The sequence below is a fragment of the Notamacropus eugenii genome, chromosome 4, assembly GCF_028372415.1.
Source record: "Notamacropus eugenii isolate mMacEug1 chromosome 4, mMacEug1.pri_v2, whole genome shotgun sequence".
In the NCBI taxonomy this organism is placed as follows: Eukaryota; Metazoa; Chordata; class Mammalia; order Diprotodontia; family Macropodidae; genus Notamacropus; species Notamacropus eugenii.
This window is the reverse complement of record NC_092875.1, coordinates 468,766,092-468,783,670: the sequence shown is the minus strand read 5'-3', so window position 1 is coordinate 468,783,670 and position 17,579 is coordinate 468,766,092. Positions and strand designations below refer to the sequence as shown.

General features: G+C 37.9%; 1 protein-coding gene across 5 annotated transcripts in view; it reads left to right on the top strand.

Moving 5' to 3' along the window:
• Positions 1-17,579, top strand: part of CERT1 (ceramide transporter 1) — a 165,658-nt gene that overhangs the window by 128,455 nt on the left and 19,624 nt on the right. For 3 of the 5 annotated variants that reach the window (XM_072606369.1, XM_072606370.1, XM_072606373.1), the window contains 3 exons: positions 1,192-1,278; positions 3,507-3,602; positions 15,475-15,570. In XM_072606369.1, the coding sequence (XP_072462470.1) occupies positions 1,192-1,278; positions 3,507-3,602; positions 15,475-15,570 (279 nt within the window). Of the gene's footprint in view, positions 1-1,191; positions 1,279-3,506; positions 3,603-4,157; positions 4,236-15,474; positions 15,571-17,579 lie in introns of all 5 variants that reach the window. The other 2 variants (XM_072606372.1, XM_072606371.1) reach the window with 1 other exon arrangement.

Genomic DNA, 17,579 nt, shown 5'->3' with positions numbered 1-17,579 from the left:
GCAGGCTCACAATCTAAATGTGACAGTCTGCCCTGTGAATAGGGGGCAGGGTAGCAGTGGAATAACCAATAGGCAATGTGTTGATGTAAATATTGATGTGGTAAACCTAAGGGGGGGGGGGAGGGTGTTGTATTATGCTGATGTGGCAACCCAAGGGGGGAATTTAAGTTTTGTATTCCCAAAAGTCACATGATTTCTGGGAAACCAAAACTTAAGGCCTAACCATCTACTAAGAGCCTTTTGTTAAGCACTGAGAAGTCTTCACTAACCTCATTCCATTCACCCAGATTTTGCAGATGTTTCAAACTATGTCAGGCTTTCCTCTACCTTACAAATTCTGTGACAGAGTGCTCACTGACTCCTGTGATTGATATCATTTCCATCCCAGCATCCATTTTCTTCCTGTTGCTAAGAATGATTAGTATTAGGTTTTCTCTTTTTTTGACTTGTCTACCTTTTGAAGGAATTGATTATTATTTAGGCTAGTCAAGAAATTATGAGCTGCTCTGGTTTTGGCAGAGGAAGTACTAGTTACAGTAATTGCCCTTGTAATTGAAGTTTCCCGTGACTACTTTATCATGATTTTGTGCCTGGATTATGATGTGTTGCCTAAACTCTTCATCTTATTTCTACTTTCTGTCAATGTGGCCCATAGACACCTTTATATAGACTTTATAACACAATCACTTTTGTTTCAGTGTCCCTGCTTTTGTTCATGTTCCTGAAATGGAATTCTTTTGACCTCTGTCCTTTCAAGATTAACTCATACTGCCTTATTCTTGTTCCATGTGACTTTCCTGGTCTAGTTCACCTTAATTTTCTCTTCCTCTGAACTCCCAAAGCACTTAACTATTTGTCTTATTATTATTATTTAATCACATAGTGTTTTTAATTCCATATTTTTTTTTTAAGTTTTCAATCAAATTATAAGCTTCTTGAAGGCAAAGAGTTTAAGTATAACTTAATACTCTCACAATTTCTGAGCATTATCTGAGGTACATACTAGCTTCTAATAAATACTTGGATGAATGACTACAGAATTACAACTTTTATACATAGTTCATTATAAGATTTTTCTTTAAATGTAATGAGTGGCGTAAGTCACGTCTCAGTAGAGGAAGACTGTGCAGCACAGAGTGTTTCTAAGTCTGCTTTATCACGCTCTTTCTTTTTCTTGTGTGTTGGGAACAGGAAGGTCCAAATAGTCTGATAAATGAGGAGGAATTCTTCGATGCTGTTGAAGCTGCTCTTGACAGACAAGATAAAATAGAAGAACAGGTATTTTTTAAATACAATTTTAAGATTAATATTAAAGTTTATTACAGTCTTATTATTTGAAACCAGTGGTTCTGTTCAGGTCAAGAATGAGCTTGGCCTGCATTAATGATTTGAACTTAGGAATCTTTCAGAAAAATTTCCTTGATTTCATTTCAGTTCCAGTGTAGCAGATAAAAAAAAAATTGGGGTCTTCCTTTACAAGGCCAGGTTGTGACCAAAGCAGCATATTGAGGATGGGGTGAGAGGTAGATTCTGATTTCCTTTTCTATGATGGCTAAGCATAGTCTGCCATAATTTTGCTACAACCCTACGCTGTTAATTTCCTTCTACCTTCCCAGTCCTCACAGAAAACAGACAAACACAGCACATTTAGATCCGTCATAGTTGGTAAGATTCCATTTCCCTCGTGATTCACAGGAAACTGTAGGAAAAAAAGACTAAATATGCAATAACAAAAAAATATCTGATGTCATAGATAGTAATTGGCCTAGCACTTTCATCCTAATTTTCAAGAGATACTGATATGATAATAAACTAGGATTTTGGATACTTTATCTTCTATTAAAAAATGAGTTTGGGTAAAAATAAAGTAGTAAGTCATTTGCATTAGTAAAACAAAACTATAATGTTGTGAGGTTCTTTTTTGTTTGTTTTATCAAATATTTTATATCGAATGTTGCTTAAAATAGTATCAGACTTTGGAATTTTGTGGTGTCATTTCTCCTAATGCTATTTATCATGATGGCATTTGATCTGTAGCATTTTTGAAAAAATATAGCCAAGGAATATAATATTATTTTCATTAAGTCCTATATAATTTATTAATAGGCATTGTGTTATAGTAGTTATAAAGAGCTGGTCTCAGAGTTAGGAAGACTGGGTTCAAGGATTGCCCCTGACACATATGGATGGTGTTGAACCTGGGCGAGTCACTTAAGAATAGTGACCCCTAGCAATTCCGAAAGAATGATTGCTTTTCTTTGCCAGAGGGAATTTTCTTACTGGGAGTTTACTACACCAAGAACATCACAGTTCTGTCTGGAGTGTTTTTTGTGCATGTATGTATGCACATCTCCAGTGTGTATTACTTGTACAATCAACATCAGAGTAAACAGAAGCACGATTATGGTGCCTCTCCTCCTTTAAAATGTTCTAGTCCATTCTTCTGTCAGTGTTATGCATTTAGTTTCAAAATCAGAACAGAAATCATCTTGAGTGCATCGATCAGTAGTAGTGCTGCTGTCCTCTTTCACCACTAGAAGGTGTATGTGTGCCACTTGGAGCTACAGTTTGGTGCATATATTTTAGCTGCTTGAGTAGTTAGAAGCACAAGATATTTGGCAAGTAAATATTTGTTGATATTTTAGTGTATGTAGATCTCTAATGGCCCTAATTTGTAAAAGTAAGGAACATAGTGTGTACTACTACCAAGTGTTTTTATATTTAAGTAGTCCTTTTATTAAAAGATTGATATTGCTATACTCTTTGATACCCTTGTAATTTAAAAGTGGCCTATGTTTCTTCTGTGAATGGTGTTTTTGTACCAAAATCCATGTATTTTAGGTTGAGATGGTTGCATGGAGGCACTTAAAAATTAAGTGACTGCCCAGGGATCACACATCCAGTCTGTGGCAGAAGCAGGCCTTAAAATCCCAGATGTCATTACTCCTAGACCAGCTCTCTGTCCACCACATGATGCTGCCTCTTTTTTTTTTTCCTTTTTTAACTAACGAGGAAACTTAGGCCCAGAAACGAAAAGTGATTTGCTGTGCTTTGGTCAAGTAGCAAAGTGAGGATTCTGCCCTAATTCTTTTTGTCACTATAAAATAAAAGCTTACAGTTACAAAGCAATTAATATTCACTCACATTTGATTATCACTTCATCTCTGATAGCACAGGCAGTTTAAGTACGATGAGAAAAGTGTTAAGTAGAAGATACTGAGCAAATCAAAGAGAAAATTAAAGTAGTTCAAAGAAGATGACCAGCCTATGAACGAAGGTGTTGATGGCCATACAGGTTTGTGAGTGAGTGACCAGGAGGAACTGGTATGAAATGTTAGGATTTGGCAAAAGAAAGCAGGAGCAGTGCTAATTTAAATTATATATAGAAATATTTTATGTATTTATAAATACTGTGTTCAATAACTAGTAATTATAAATTGGATCTATTCTTGAGCTGTAAAATATTTTAAAAATATTTTCATCTTTCTCTCACCCTTCCCCTCCAGTCACAGAGTGAGAAGAACAGATTGCACTGGCCTACATCTCTGCCACCATCTAGTGATGTTTATTCTTCTGTGGGTACTCATAGATTTGCCCAACAGGTAAGACAAGCTAACTTCAGAAAGCTGTGCCATATAATTTTGTCATTGTTTATAGAAATAGCTTTTGAAAATTGTATGTATTTTATGCTATGATTTGCAAATCTTCCTAAGTAAGCAAAGTCAATTTATCACCTGTTTTTTCATTTCAAAAATTACTTAAAATCATTTGCATTTGTTCTACTCTATATCTTTGTCATTTTCCTCTCTCTGTTCTTTCCCTGTACCAAATAAATAAAAAAACCTTCTAAACACTTTTTTTTAAATAAATAAGGTTGATCAAATTAATCAGAAATATAAAACAAACTTTATCAGTACTCATCATCATCTTTAGGGTTAGGTGACATTTTTCTGTGTACTGGAAAAGCTACATTCTTTTTAAAGCAATATTGGAGCAAAATATGTAATAGGTGCATGAAGTCAGCACTTTTTACTGTGCTTATTTCATATGGCGCTTTGTTTTTCCTTTTCTTTATCTTGTGTTTGGAAGTTGGTACTGAACGCTCTATTGTGCCTTTGTTCTGATTACTTGGTTTTTTCTTTGTCTGTCTCTGGTAGCCCTATAGTCGCTCTTCCTCCATGTCTTCCATTGATCTAGTCAGTGCCTCTGATGATGTTCACAGACTCAGCGCACAGGTACTGTACAATGCATGGAGTGAACTTGAGTTATGTGCTGTGTTTCATCCTTACTTTCCTAGTTCCTGGAATTCTTTAGGTTAGGTCTTTTGTTTTTTTGGTTCTAAGAAGCAACAAAGAGGCATTCTCTGTCTGCTAAACAGTTGTTCTTCCATGCATGCTTGTACTCTTGACTTCCTGGAGCATACATAAGCAAGGAATTTGAATGTTTTTATTTTAATTTGTTATGTGATAGCTATACCTTCAGACAGGACATCACATTTCTAATGGAGGAGTTGTTAAACAGGACTAAGTGATACAGATTTGGTAAAACAGAAGTCTGCAATAGTACAGTTGAATTGTAGCCACTATAAGAGCTTCGAAAGTATATTTTGAAGAAGGAAGTGATTTTTTTCTATCTCTGGTACTTCAGCTTCTCAGACATGGTCATTCTAGTACTGTACAACTCTTATGATAGCTTATATTTTACTTACACTATTTTTTTTATATACCAAATCAGTAAATTGACATTATAATATATGTAATTATGGGATCATGGAGGTAGAGTTCAAAGAAACTTTGGTGATTATCTAGTTCAGTCCTTTCATTTTACAGATAAGCAAACTGAGACTTCTCATATATGTTTAGGTTTATTCCAATATGTTTGAAAATAATGACTTTTGAAGTTGGGAAGGTAGGAAGAGTTAGTAGTTTAAATATGTATAACTGAAGTTGCTTTAAACATACATGATATACATGGTCTTTATTTTGATGATGTTCACCTTTTGCCATTTAATTTTTTTTGGTCTTTATTCAAGGGTTCATATATCTTAATCATTTTTTAAAAGGCCTTACTCCATACTGTCAGTCAGTTGCCACTTAGTAGTGGTGGTACAGATTTACAAAGGGACAGAGACCACAGTTAGCTACTGGGATTTGAGTATGTTGTTATGCCAACTAAAATATTGCCAGTTGTTGTCAAATGTGGACAAAGATGGTCCAAAGTAAATTTTCTAACAAATTGCATTTCTACTCACTGACAGGTTTATAAATAACTGCTTTTCCTTCCCCATTTTGGGGGAGCAGGGTGAAGTGGGAGGTATGGAGAAAACTTCAAGGAAAAGAACATAATGTTTTTTTGATTTCATTTCCAAATTCTTCCTTACTGAAAGAATAAAAAGGACAAAAAAGTTTAGAAAAAAGCAGCCCAACAACCAACCAAGTATAAAACAGGTCATTGTTCCTTATTCAGCCCCTCTCATATACTCACCTCTGCAAACACAAGAAGACAGTAGATTTTCTTTTTTTTCCAAAAAAAATTTGTTGCGATCTTCTATTTGTGAGAAGATTAATTAGCAAGAATTTAGTAAATTGAGGTGTTTTTTTGAATTGAAAATTAAATTGAACTTAAATAATGGAAAAATTAAAGTGATTGATAACTTATTAGCAGTTATATGCAACAGCATTAATGAAGTTTCATTAACTCTCTGAGATTGGTTGGAAGATGGATAGCTGTTGAAAAGGTCCAAAGCATAAGATATATGGTGAGCACTGAGCCATCAAGGGGCTGGGATGAAGTGACAAAGTAGCACACTCATGGTGTGTTCCACCTCACTGGCAGCACCGGGTGGGTCTGATGAACCAGCCGCTGTTACTGTGACGTTTTCAGTGCTTTTAGTACCTAAATAGGTCCATTAGCCTTATGGTTTCTCATAACCACCACAGACCGTTCCTGGCCAGTTGTCTTGTAAAACACTGGGCCTAACAGGGCAACAAGCATACTTCAAGCACGCATTGATAGCATCATATAGTACGGCATAAATACTAAATTTACCAAGTACGTGTATCGATATCTTCCACTAGCATTGCCTCCCTAAAGTTATTGCATGGCCATATAAATATTTATGCAGCATCAATTAAAGCAACCTAACATTTGTTAACACAAAGACCTGACAGCTGCCACAAAATTCTAACACTTACCGAGTGGGGTGTGCAGTGGTCCATTGAATGAGTGGAGAACCAAATCAAGAAGGCTCTTTTAGGGAGGATTTCATTACTGTTTGGTGTGGAATCAAGTGAAGTTCGTAATAAAAAATGAGCATTACCTCTCTAACCTACTCATTTGTAAGATCTGCTTCTACTTGGAATAATTAGTTTCTTGAGTTGCTTTTCGTCAATGTCATCAATAAGCTCCGCTGAAGTTGAGGTAAAACCACAAGATTAGTAGCACTCAGGTCCTGGATAGTAGTCAGTTAAATTTCCTAGTATTCAAGAAAATTTTAGGTGTTTAAAAAAAACCAAAACTTGGCATAGTAGGAAACAGATTTTCCATTTTGTTATAATTTCACACTTAAGTCAGATTTTTTTGAGCAGGAAATTTAAAACTGATGGCTTTTTAAAAAATATTAAGTTTTTTTTCCTTTAACATATTAACATATTAGTCCCACAAAGTGTTTGCCAGGATATGTTTTGTTCTTAAACACAAAAACAGATGAACTTGTTCTGTATAGCTCACACAGAAAAGCATAAACAAATCTAATCATAAATCACCCACATTCCTACCTATTGGTATTTTGAACTTGTTTCTCTGTCTACTATATTTCCCATGATTGTCATATTAAAAAAGGTAGATTTTCCTTACATCCATAACAAATCAGTGACAAAGCTAGAACTCATAAAATGTTATTCTTAGTATTCTAAGCCTGCCTTATGTTAATTTTTTAAAAAGAAAATCTAAAAATTCTTAGTATTCCCTATTTCTGTTAAATGTATCACCATTCTTCCTGGCACCTGGGTTTGAAACCTAGGAGTCATCCTCAATTCTTACTTGTCCTTCCCTCCCATCTTGGTCCCCCCCAAAAAAACCACCCACCCCAGTAGCCAATCATTGAACACTCATCACTTCTACGTAAGAGAACATTTCTTACAACTGTCCCCTTTTCTCATATGGCTCCCTCTCTTAATTCTTAGCTGAACTACCGTACGGTTCCTCATGAGGCTCCTGAATCCAGCTCCTTTTGTTACCATCTTGTGCAGAGCTGTACTGTTGTCATTATATTGTTCACAAAGCTTTGATGGCTGCCCACTGATCCTAGGATAAAATGCTCCTCTGGTATTAAAAGTCCTTTGGAATCTGGTTCCAGGCTGATTACATGTTGCTCCCTGTCTACGCCTTTTTTCCCCAAACACTCTGACCTTCTTGCTTTTTCCTATACACATCTTTCCATCTCTCACTTCTTTGTATTTATGTACACTGGCTGTCTGTGCCTGTTATGCTCTCCTATCCAACCCCTACCTTTGCCTGTGGGAACCCCTCACTCTCTTCTCCCACCCCCTACTCTCACTCACAGCAGGAGATAAACTCCTTTATGACAAGTGCTGTTTTATTTGGTCTTTGGAGCCTCTGCACTCAGTATCTGGCATGTGTGTAGTAGGAACTGAATAACTGTCTGTTAAACTGAAGTACACACAAGTGAATCTTTCACACAGGTGCTGTAGCAGTTGGTGACTTTTAAAAGCTCTTTGACATTCCTAAATGAACAAGTTCTCCTCTGGCTTTAACATAGCTGAGGCCTCCAAAGAAGTCAGGGAAGTTGAATGAGAAAAGGGTAATTTTATTTATGAAAAATAAATGCCTTCTGGTTGGCCAGAAGTGAATGCTGACTTTTGAGGTTGCTCTGTGTTGTAGCTTCATTGGTGATTTTTTTATCTCGCCAGCATTTCCTGATAGACCTTCCCTGCTGCTGTGTTATCTCTTCCTTAGAGGCACCATTGCTCCCGTCTCCCTGTGTGTCTATAGATGACTCTTTTTCTTATGGCATAGTAATTGTATTTCTAGTGTTTGCTTTTTATATATCCCTGATGTGTGTAAACTTCTATATTACCACATTTAAGACCAAGGATAAGTCACTCTTAATTAGTGGGAATATTATATAGTATGCATTGATAATTCGATTTCCTTGAAAAGAAGACATATATTGTACGTACACTGAAAAATAAGAGACTACTGGCTGTGCTCAGCTTTTGCACCGTCAGATTTGAAGTACGGTTAGTTTGGGGACCAATGTCAGATCGGTATTTTTGTAATTATTAACTATAGATAAGTGACATGACGCACTTAGATGAGAGGCAGCGTTGTGTAAGGGCTAGCAACCTGATCGCAGGCCCAGGAAGACCTAAGTTTAAGTTCTTTCTCTGAAGCACGCTGACTCTGTGACCCAATGGAAAGCATTTACCCTCCAGTGCTCTGAGCAACTCTAATCCAAGGGTAGGGAACCTGAGGACTCATGTGGCCCTCTAGGTCCTCAGGTGTGGCCCTTTGACCGCATCCAAATTTCACAGAACAAATTCTCTATAATAAAAGTATTTGTTTTGTAAAACTTGAACTCAGTCAAAGAGCTGCACCCAAGGACCACATATGGTCTCAAGGTCATAGGTTCCCCACCCCTGATTTTAAGACAATGTAAGTTTTGAAGAAAATGCCACTCTGCCCTGTTAGAAAGGGTTTCTGCCTGGTTAGAAAGGGAATTAAAATTTAGTTAGGAATTCCTTAGAGAAATGAATCACAGGTCTAGTCTGTCACCCTATACTAACTGAACAGGTATTTTTTAAATGCTATATAGCAAAGGTGTCAAACTTGTGGCTCACAACACTCCCCAGTACAGTTCAAGCCACGTTAAAATATAATTGGGAAATATTTGGCATAATAAATAAAAATGCAGTAAAGCAGATAATATTACATTTTAAAACCAAACCAAATATGCAGCTCTCGGAGATTCTTATGTATGAATTAGTGGCACCTTTTTCTTTTTGATTTTGACACTGGTGCTCTGTAGCAATTCAACATGTCCTCTTGGAACTGTTGATTACAAGTAGTTTCAGATAAAGACAACTATTTCCATCTATAGAACGTAAATATTAGATTGTTTTAGTATACTGTATTTTAAATATTATTTTCAGTCTTCCTAACAAAATGAAAGGTTTATGGAATTCCTGGATATCTTGTCATTACAATGTAATCTTGTACATTGGCATGTAATCTATTCCTCTTTTTTAGACAAAAGCTTTCTTTTCTCAAACTTAGTTACTGAATGACATAAGTACATAGCCCTTTAAACACACACACACACACACACAATTTTAATGTCACTGAAGATTATTTGAGCAGAACTTCTTTTGCTTGACAGAATTCAATAAAGTATTTATTAAGTACTTCCTTTGTACATTACTAGGCATTGTAATATAAAGACAAAACTTGCTCTTAACTGGCCTCCATCTGGAGAAGAAAACGTGTTTATGGATAAATAAGTATCAGTTAATTTGAAGCAGAAAACAATTGAGGAGATTGGAGGAGGCCATCAGAGAAAAAAATTGTACTTGAGTTGAGCATAAGGTCTCTGAGAGGCCAGGATGCAGGATGGCATTCCTGGTTTGAGGGGCAACTTTGCACCAACATATGGAGGTAGGAGATGGAATGTAGAGCTCAAAAGAGTAATTAGTAGGTTCATTCTAACCGGAACCTCTTGTATATGAAGGAGAGTGACATGGTATTAGGCTGGAGCCAGAATGGAAGGCTTTAAATGTCAGACTGACAAGTTTGTGTTTTATACTAGAGGCAAATAGGAGCGCTTACTGCAAGTTGATTTAGCAAGGGAGTGACATAGTCAAATCTGTACCCTGGGAAGATTACATTTTGTATACACACCACCCAAAACAAGAAATGTTTCTTAAATCTGTGTGACTTTATGGTCAAATGAACCAAATCTGTTTACTGTAATCAATCTATTTTTAGAAACTACAGTGTCTATCTTAAAGATCAGAAAAACAGACTAAAATATGTGCCCTTTTATACAAACAGTAGCTGCTTGAAATGCCACCTTCAGACTGGGGCAGGTCTTGTAAAATTGTGGAATTTACTGTCATCAAATATTTTAAAGTTCACTGAACTATATGAAGTTCACTGAAGTGTATGATCTTAACTGTGTTCTATGTTTTAGAGCAGTACATTGTTTTAAATGTCAGATTTTAGTAATAGGCATTAAGTAGCATAATTTTCAAGTCCTGAAAGTTCTTCTAGATTGTAGTGCTAAATTATAGAATTACAAAAAAAGAACTCCCTTTGTCTGTTGTAGCTGCCTCAAAACAATTCAACTCCAGTGTTCACCTATTACAAATCTTGTTTTCAGTGATGGTATTCTGCTAGACTCTAGAAGACCTTAAAGAAAATATAAGTGAATGAATAAAAATCGTTTATTACTTACTTGTTATGTGCCAAGTGCTATACTAAGTATTAGGGATGTAAATAGAAAAGCCAGATGGTTCCTGTCCTTAAGTTGTTTAGATTCTAACAGGAGAAACAACATATGTAGTGGAGAGATGGAGAGTCACAGAGATGGTAAGCAGAAGAATACAGCAATTCATTATACCCTTTCTAAAGGCAGTGGGAATGGTGATTTGCTTACAGTTAGGAGATGGGAGAGGAAAGAGGGGGAAAACAAGGGTACAGAGTTGAAAATGGTTAGGTTGAAAGATTCCAGGAGTATGGAACCAGGTGGCTTAGAACCTCCCAGTTATTCAGCCATCAGATGTTTTAAACGCTTGCAGTGTGCCAGTCACTGTATCCCTAATTACTTGGGATACAAAGAAAAGCAAAAATAGAGACTTTGTCCTCAAGTTTGTTTGGGGGGGGAAAGCAAAATATAAACAACTTTGTATAGCTCAGTAGCTAGATGATGGAGCTTGGATAGAATGTGGGACTTGGATTCAGGATGTCCAGAGTTTGAATCCTTACCCAAAGTAGTAGTATGATTCTGGACAATTGGCTTAATTTTCCTTAGACTCAGTTTCCTCATCTGTAAACTGGCTATAATAGTATCTACCCCACAGGGTTGTTGTGAGATGAAAAGATTTAACATATGTAAAGCACTTTGCAAACCTTACAACTCTAAACAAATTCTAGCTGCAGTTGTGTAAATGCAAGATATGTGTATATCTCAGAGGTAAAGCACGGAAGGGAGGCTGAGTTAGGTGGAGACCAGGAAACACCTCCTAGAGAGGAAGGTTTGAGCTTAGTGTGGAAGGAAGCCAGGGTAACCGATAGGTTAAATGTGTGTTGAATGGAAAGCATTCCAGGCATGGAAAACAACCAATCACTGAGCCCAGAGATGGAATATGATGCATAGGAAGCCACCATGGCTCTAAATGTTAAACAGAGTATTTTATATTTGTTAATGAGGAGCCACCGGAATGTATTGAGCAGAAGGGTTGACATGATCAGACCTGCTCTTTAAAAAACAAACAAACAAAAAAACAGTAAAACTTTGACACCTGAGTGGAAAATGGATTAGAATAAAGAGAGATTTGGTGCAGGGAGACCAACTGAAAGGTTATTTCAGTAGTCCAAGCATGAGGTGATGCACCTGTGCCAGTTTGCAGCTATTTGAGTGGAGAGACGGGAATGGAAACAAGGTATTTTGAAGTAGAAATGGCAGTGTTTAGCAAGAGATTGAATATGTGCAATGGGTGCGAGAGAAGACTCCAGGAGGACATCTAGGTTGCATGCTTGGATAGGATAGTGGTGTCCTCATTAGCAATAGGGAAATTTGGAAGAGGAGAAGGTTTGGGGGAAAAGAGCTCCATTTTGAAGGTGCTGAATTTGAGATGCCTTAATACTTCCAGTTTGAGATCCAAGAGGCAGGTGGTAAGGTAAAACTGAAGCTCTGGGGATCATCTGCTTTAGAGATGGTAATTGATCCCATGGGAGCTGACGAGGTACACATTAGATAAAAAAAGAAAAATATAAAAAGCTGAAGAGATCCCAGGACAGAGACTTAGGGGACAGTCATAGTTCGTTGACGTAACCTGGATGAAGAACCAACAAAGAATAAAAAGGAACAGTCATATAGGTAGGAGAACCAGGAAGAGAGCAGGGCAGTGACTCAGGTGGACAGGGAAGGGCTGAATTTGGAGAGGATCGGGTGTATGTGTTCATCCTTCATTGCTGAAGAAGACCATGCCATCAGAGAAATGATGACATGACTTGCACTTGACTTTGTTTAGACTGAGGGAGGGGGAGGGCTGTGCAGGTCACCAGCCTCACTTCTCCTCCAGAGCCATCTGAATCTAGTGACCAAATATTCATCTGGATGACTGGAGATGACCCAGGATGAGGCAATTGGCGTTAAGTGACTTGTCCGAGGTCATAAAGCTAGTGAGTGTCAAGTGTATGAGGTGAGATTTGAACTCAGGTCCTCCTGACTCCTGCACTGGTGCTCTATCCACTGCACCACCTAGCTACCCAGAGGGTCGGGTATAGAAGGATGGAAAATAACAGCATAGATGAGGATACAGGGTCCCAGGGATTGTAGCACCCAGTGTGAATAATAAACATTTCTTTATTAAGCTCATTCTATTTGCCAAGTGCTGTACTAAGCACTGAGGATACAAATAGAAAAGCCAATCAGAACTAAAAACTTAGCTTTAATGTCTATTACACTAAAGAATTAGGAAAAATCACATTTTTGGCTTAGATTTCTGAATTTGATAGTTTTAGTTTAATTTAATAATTTAATAGCCTTAATTAGAACCTTTGGTAAAAGACTTCATTTTGCATTTCAAAAATAAGTTTGATTTTCATAAAGTTTGTACCTCCTTCATACCATAGAGCTCAAATCTACAGTTTGTTAATAGCCTTTATCAAAACAAAAAGTCAGTCAACAAATATTAAGCACTTATTGTATGCTGGACACTTGTGTTAGGCACTTGGTATGCAAATAAAAAAATGAAACTGTCCCAGCCTTCAGGTAGCTTATGTTCTATCAGAAGAGATAATGTGTACATGTATAAATATATTCAGAATGCATTCAGAATAAATACAGGAGAATTTTAGTCATCTAGCTGTGTGTGTGTGTGTGTGTGTGTGTGTGTGTGTGTGTGTGTGTGTGTGAAGATGTTTTGAGTAACAGCCATGCTCAAGCTGAATGTTGAAGGAAGTAAGAGATTCTAAGAGGGAGAGGTAAGGAAGGAGTTCATGCCAGGTTGAGGGATGGTCAGTGTAAAAGTACAGAAACTGATGGAGTATCATATGTGAGAAGTAGCAGCAGTAAGGCCAGGTTACCTAGATTGTAGAGTGCAAGCAGAATAATTATGAAGCTAGAAAAGTAGATGGGGAGGTGGAGATCAGGTTGTGAGAAGGTTTATATGTTTGGTCCAAGAGGCAAGAGAAAGTCACTAGAGTGTATCCAGTAAGGTAATGATGAGGTCCAACGTGTGTTTGAGGAAGCTCACTTTGGCAGCCATGTGGGAGTTGGATTGGAATGGGGAAGACTAGAGGGAAGGAGATAGAGTAGGAGGCTATTGCAGTCATCTAAACCAGAAATGAAGAGGATCGAGGTGTGGTGTCCAGATGGAGGTACTAAGAGTGAATAAAATGGAAGAGATGCTGTGGAGCTAGAATCCATAAGAATTGGCAGCTAATTAGGTATGTGGTATAAACCAGAGGGAGGTGTGGATAATAAACCCAAAGTTGCAAACTTAAGAAAATGGAAGTATAGGAGTAGCCTCAAAAGAAAGCAATTTAGAAGAAGAATGGTTTGGGGAGGGGGAGAGACCACAAGCTCTAGTTTCCACATGTTGAGTTTGAGATACCTGCTAGATTGTCAGTTTGAAAAGTCTAATAGGCGGTTGATGGAGAGGGCCTGAAGCTCTAGAGATGACTTTGGGAATCATCTCTATAGGGAACAATGATGCCACCAAATAAGGAAGTCTAGAGAAAAGGTTGCCCAGAGCTTGCAGGCACAATATGGATGATGTTACAGAAAAGGGGCTGAGGAGGGATCGGACAGAAGGAGGCCCAAGAGAGAGCAGCCCAGAAAGAGAAGAATCCAGTGTCAGGAGCTCCAGAGAGGTCAAGAAGAATAAAGATTCAGACAGTGCCATCCTATTTGGCAGTTAGGAGATCTTTAGAGAGAGCAATTTCAGTTGTTTTTGAGGCCATACACTATATTGTCAAGGATTGAGAAAAGAGAGGAAGTGGAAGTGACAACTATAGAGAGCTTTTTTAAAAAAAAAAAAGTAGTTTGACTGTGAAAGAGAGGAGAGAAGACTCTAGCTTGAGAGAGTATTGGAGTCTTGTGAAGGTTTTTTAAGGATGAGGGGAGACTTGGGCTTGTTTATAGGCAGTAGATGGGAGAGACGGGATGAGAAAATGGATATGATTGGGGGGAAGGGAGATCTGCTAGAGAAGCTGGAGGTGTGGTGATCAAGGACTCAAGGTAGAAAGATGAGCGTTGGTAAGGATAAGAACCATCCTGTTATCAGAAACTAGAGTAAAGGAAAAGAAATGGGGGATTGACATCAAGGACTTTACAGTTGAATGTAAAGGAGGAAGTTTACAGGGGATGGTTTCTTCTCAGAAAAGATAAAGTGAGGTGTACCTTCCAGGAGTGAAAAGTTGTCTTTCTGATAGCAAGCATGAAGCACTGTTAGTGAACCCTCTGTGCTGTCTGACGACTGCAGTCTGGCAAAAATGGGGCATGTACATTTTGTGCACATTATGAAATAGCTTAACTGGGTTTTGGCTTCAAATGAATAAGAGTAACTAATTTCTGATCAAAACATAGAGGTGTTTAAATTTCAAAAAGACAAATTTGTATACTGTATAGCAGAGAATGAGCTAGGAGTATTGTTAGAGAAATAAGGAATATTTTATTATCTCTTTTGGAAATCTTTAATCCTTTCTCTAGGATATCTTGTATGTAGTTCTACTCTAAATGGGGCCATTAGACTAGATACCAGGTATTTAGAGAAAGGAGAGACCACTCGCAATTGTGGACATCAGGGAGGGCTTTACAGAGAAAGTGGCAGTTCAACTGGGCCTTGAAGGACACTCAGGATTCTACACTTTAGCTTCCATATTCATTTTCTTTAAAAACCTGTCTGAACAAAAAGCATTTATCAGGGAAGAATTGATACAATGATACAGTGTGGATTTTATTTTTTCCAAAAGGTCTTGTTTAAGCATGCATAGTGCACATTGAGGAATACAAGATTTTTCCTGGCTGGATTATTTTTCCTTATTTGCATCCTTTCACTCTTCTCCTTGACCCCCAATTCTTTCATTAACCTGAAAAATCTGGAATGTGGGCTAACTCTCCAGCATTTGATACAGCTACTAACTGTAATACCTGGAGCTCAGTTTCCCAAGAGTGCTAACTGTAAGTGGAATCTGGACTCTCACATCACTTCTGTTCTTCATTTAAAGGTTGAAGAGATGGTGAAGAACCATATGACTTACTCATTGCAGGATGTAGGCGGAGATGCCAATTGGCAGTTGGTGGTAGAAGAAGGCGAGATGAAGGTAACACCCATTAAATAATTTATGTCAGTGTAAGAATTTAAACTTGTTTATAATTTTACTGAAATAGAGTATGAGAACACACATTAGGGCATAATGTTTAGACATTGCCTAGAAAGTACAAATTACTTTTTCCTAGCCCTGGTATCACGTATCCTATGGGGAACTGCAGGTGTTTTAGTCTTTGATTTGGTAATGTTATTTATATATACTACTCAAATACACTGTCCATCTTCATGAGCCAGAGTTATGAGGATTTGGAAAAAATATATAAATTTGGGTCTTAAACCAAATAGCAGCCAACAGTGTCCTCTGATTGAATCTCATAGTTTACACATACAACATTCTATTTCTTGTTTTTTTTCAAACTGATTCTGTTATGTATTGCCCCATCATTCTCTACATAGTTATTTCTCTGCAACTAAATTGTAACTTAGAAAACTATTGAGTCTGATGGTTAGAAAGTCATTATAGATCTTAGAGCAGTTTAGAGGAAATGGTGTGGTTAGAGGCAAATTTCCCTTGTAAAGGTCCATCCCCTGCTTGATCCTGTTATGTTTGTGCACTTGATTCTGCTCTCTCCTGTCTCTTCCCGCAGCTTGCCCCTTCAACCATGTCTTCTTTCACCAGTCTACAATCTCTATTTGCTGAATTCTTTCATGCTCCCTACAAACATGGCAGGGTTTTACCCTTGTCCTTAAACCTCTGTTGGATACTAAAGCTATTGTCCTACATCTCACATCCAAACTCTTATGTGTATTCATTGGGTCCTCTTACTCTCCTACCATCGTTTCTCAACCCATTCAACCCAGTCTGCTTGAGGAACTTAGTCTTCAGCTGAAATTGCTTTCTTCAAGGTTACCAGTGATCTCTTTCCCTAACTATTTTCTAATGTCTCTTTCTCCCTTTTCTTTTAGTGATGTCACCGCTGCCCATATATTCGTTTATCTTTATACAGATGACTCCTAAATTTCTTTATCCCAAGACTAGTCTCTCTCCTCTGTTCTAGTCCCTCGTCACCAATGACCTATTAGATGTAGAATCAGAGATATGAGAGCCAAATGGAACCTTGGAGACCACTTTTACAAATGAGAAGCTAGAAAGCTTTAAATGCCTCTCCCACAGCCAGTGTAGTCAATAGTAGTCAGGATTTGAGCCACATTTCTCTGACTCCAAATTCAGTTCCATTTCCGCTGTAATATCTGCTTCTCCCACTTTTACTTGAGTGTTCCATATCATTCAGTCAGCAAGCCTTCAGACTCTGCAGATCCAAGGTAGAATTCACTGTCTTCCAGTCCCCCAAATCATACCTCTTTCTAATAATACTTATTTCTGCCTCAACACTCCCACTCTTCTAACCATCCAACTTGGCAACTTCAGAGTCTTCCTTAACTCTTATCTCTTCCTCATGCTCCATGCTGAATTCATTGTCAAATCCTGTCCGATATATTCTGCAACGCCTCTCCAGTCTGTTCCCTTCCCTCTACTCGCAAAGCACCATCTGAGTTCACTCCATCCTGCCTCTGACCTAAACTATTGCAGCAGCTTCCTAACTACTGCTGGCTTTCATTCTCATCTCCAGTCTCTCCTGCATGCAGTCTTCAAAGTACTCTTCCTGAAACACAGGTCTGTTCTTGTTATTCTCCTTGTTTCAATGATTCCATCTTGTGTCCTGCACTAGCCTTTGCGTCAATGGGCTCCCCACTGCCCCCCTGCCTAGAATTCAGTCCCTCCTTACTTCAACATGTTTTCCTTCAAGGCTGAGCTGATGTGGCAGCCAACCTTTCCTGATCCCACTTTTGTCTTAATGCTCTTTCCCTCTTATATTATAATGTATATAATTAACTGATCACATATTGTATCTTACAGTGGGGAAGAGGAAAGGAAGAGGCATTTATTAAGTACCTGCTATGTGGTAGGCACTGTGTTAAGTGCTTTACAATTATTATCTCATTTGCTCCTCACGACAACCTTGGGAGGTTGGTACTGTTTTTACCTCCATTTTATATAGG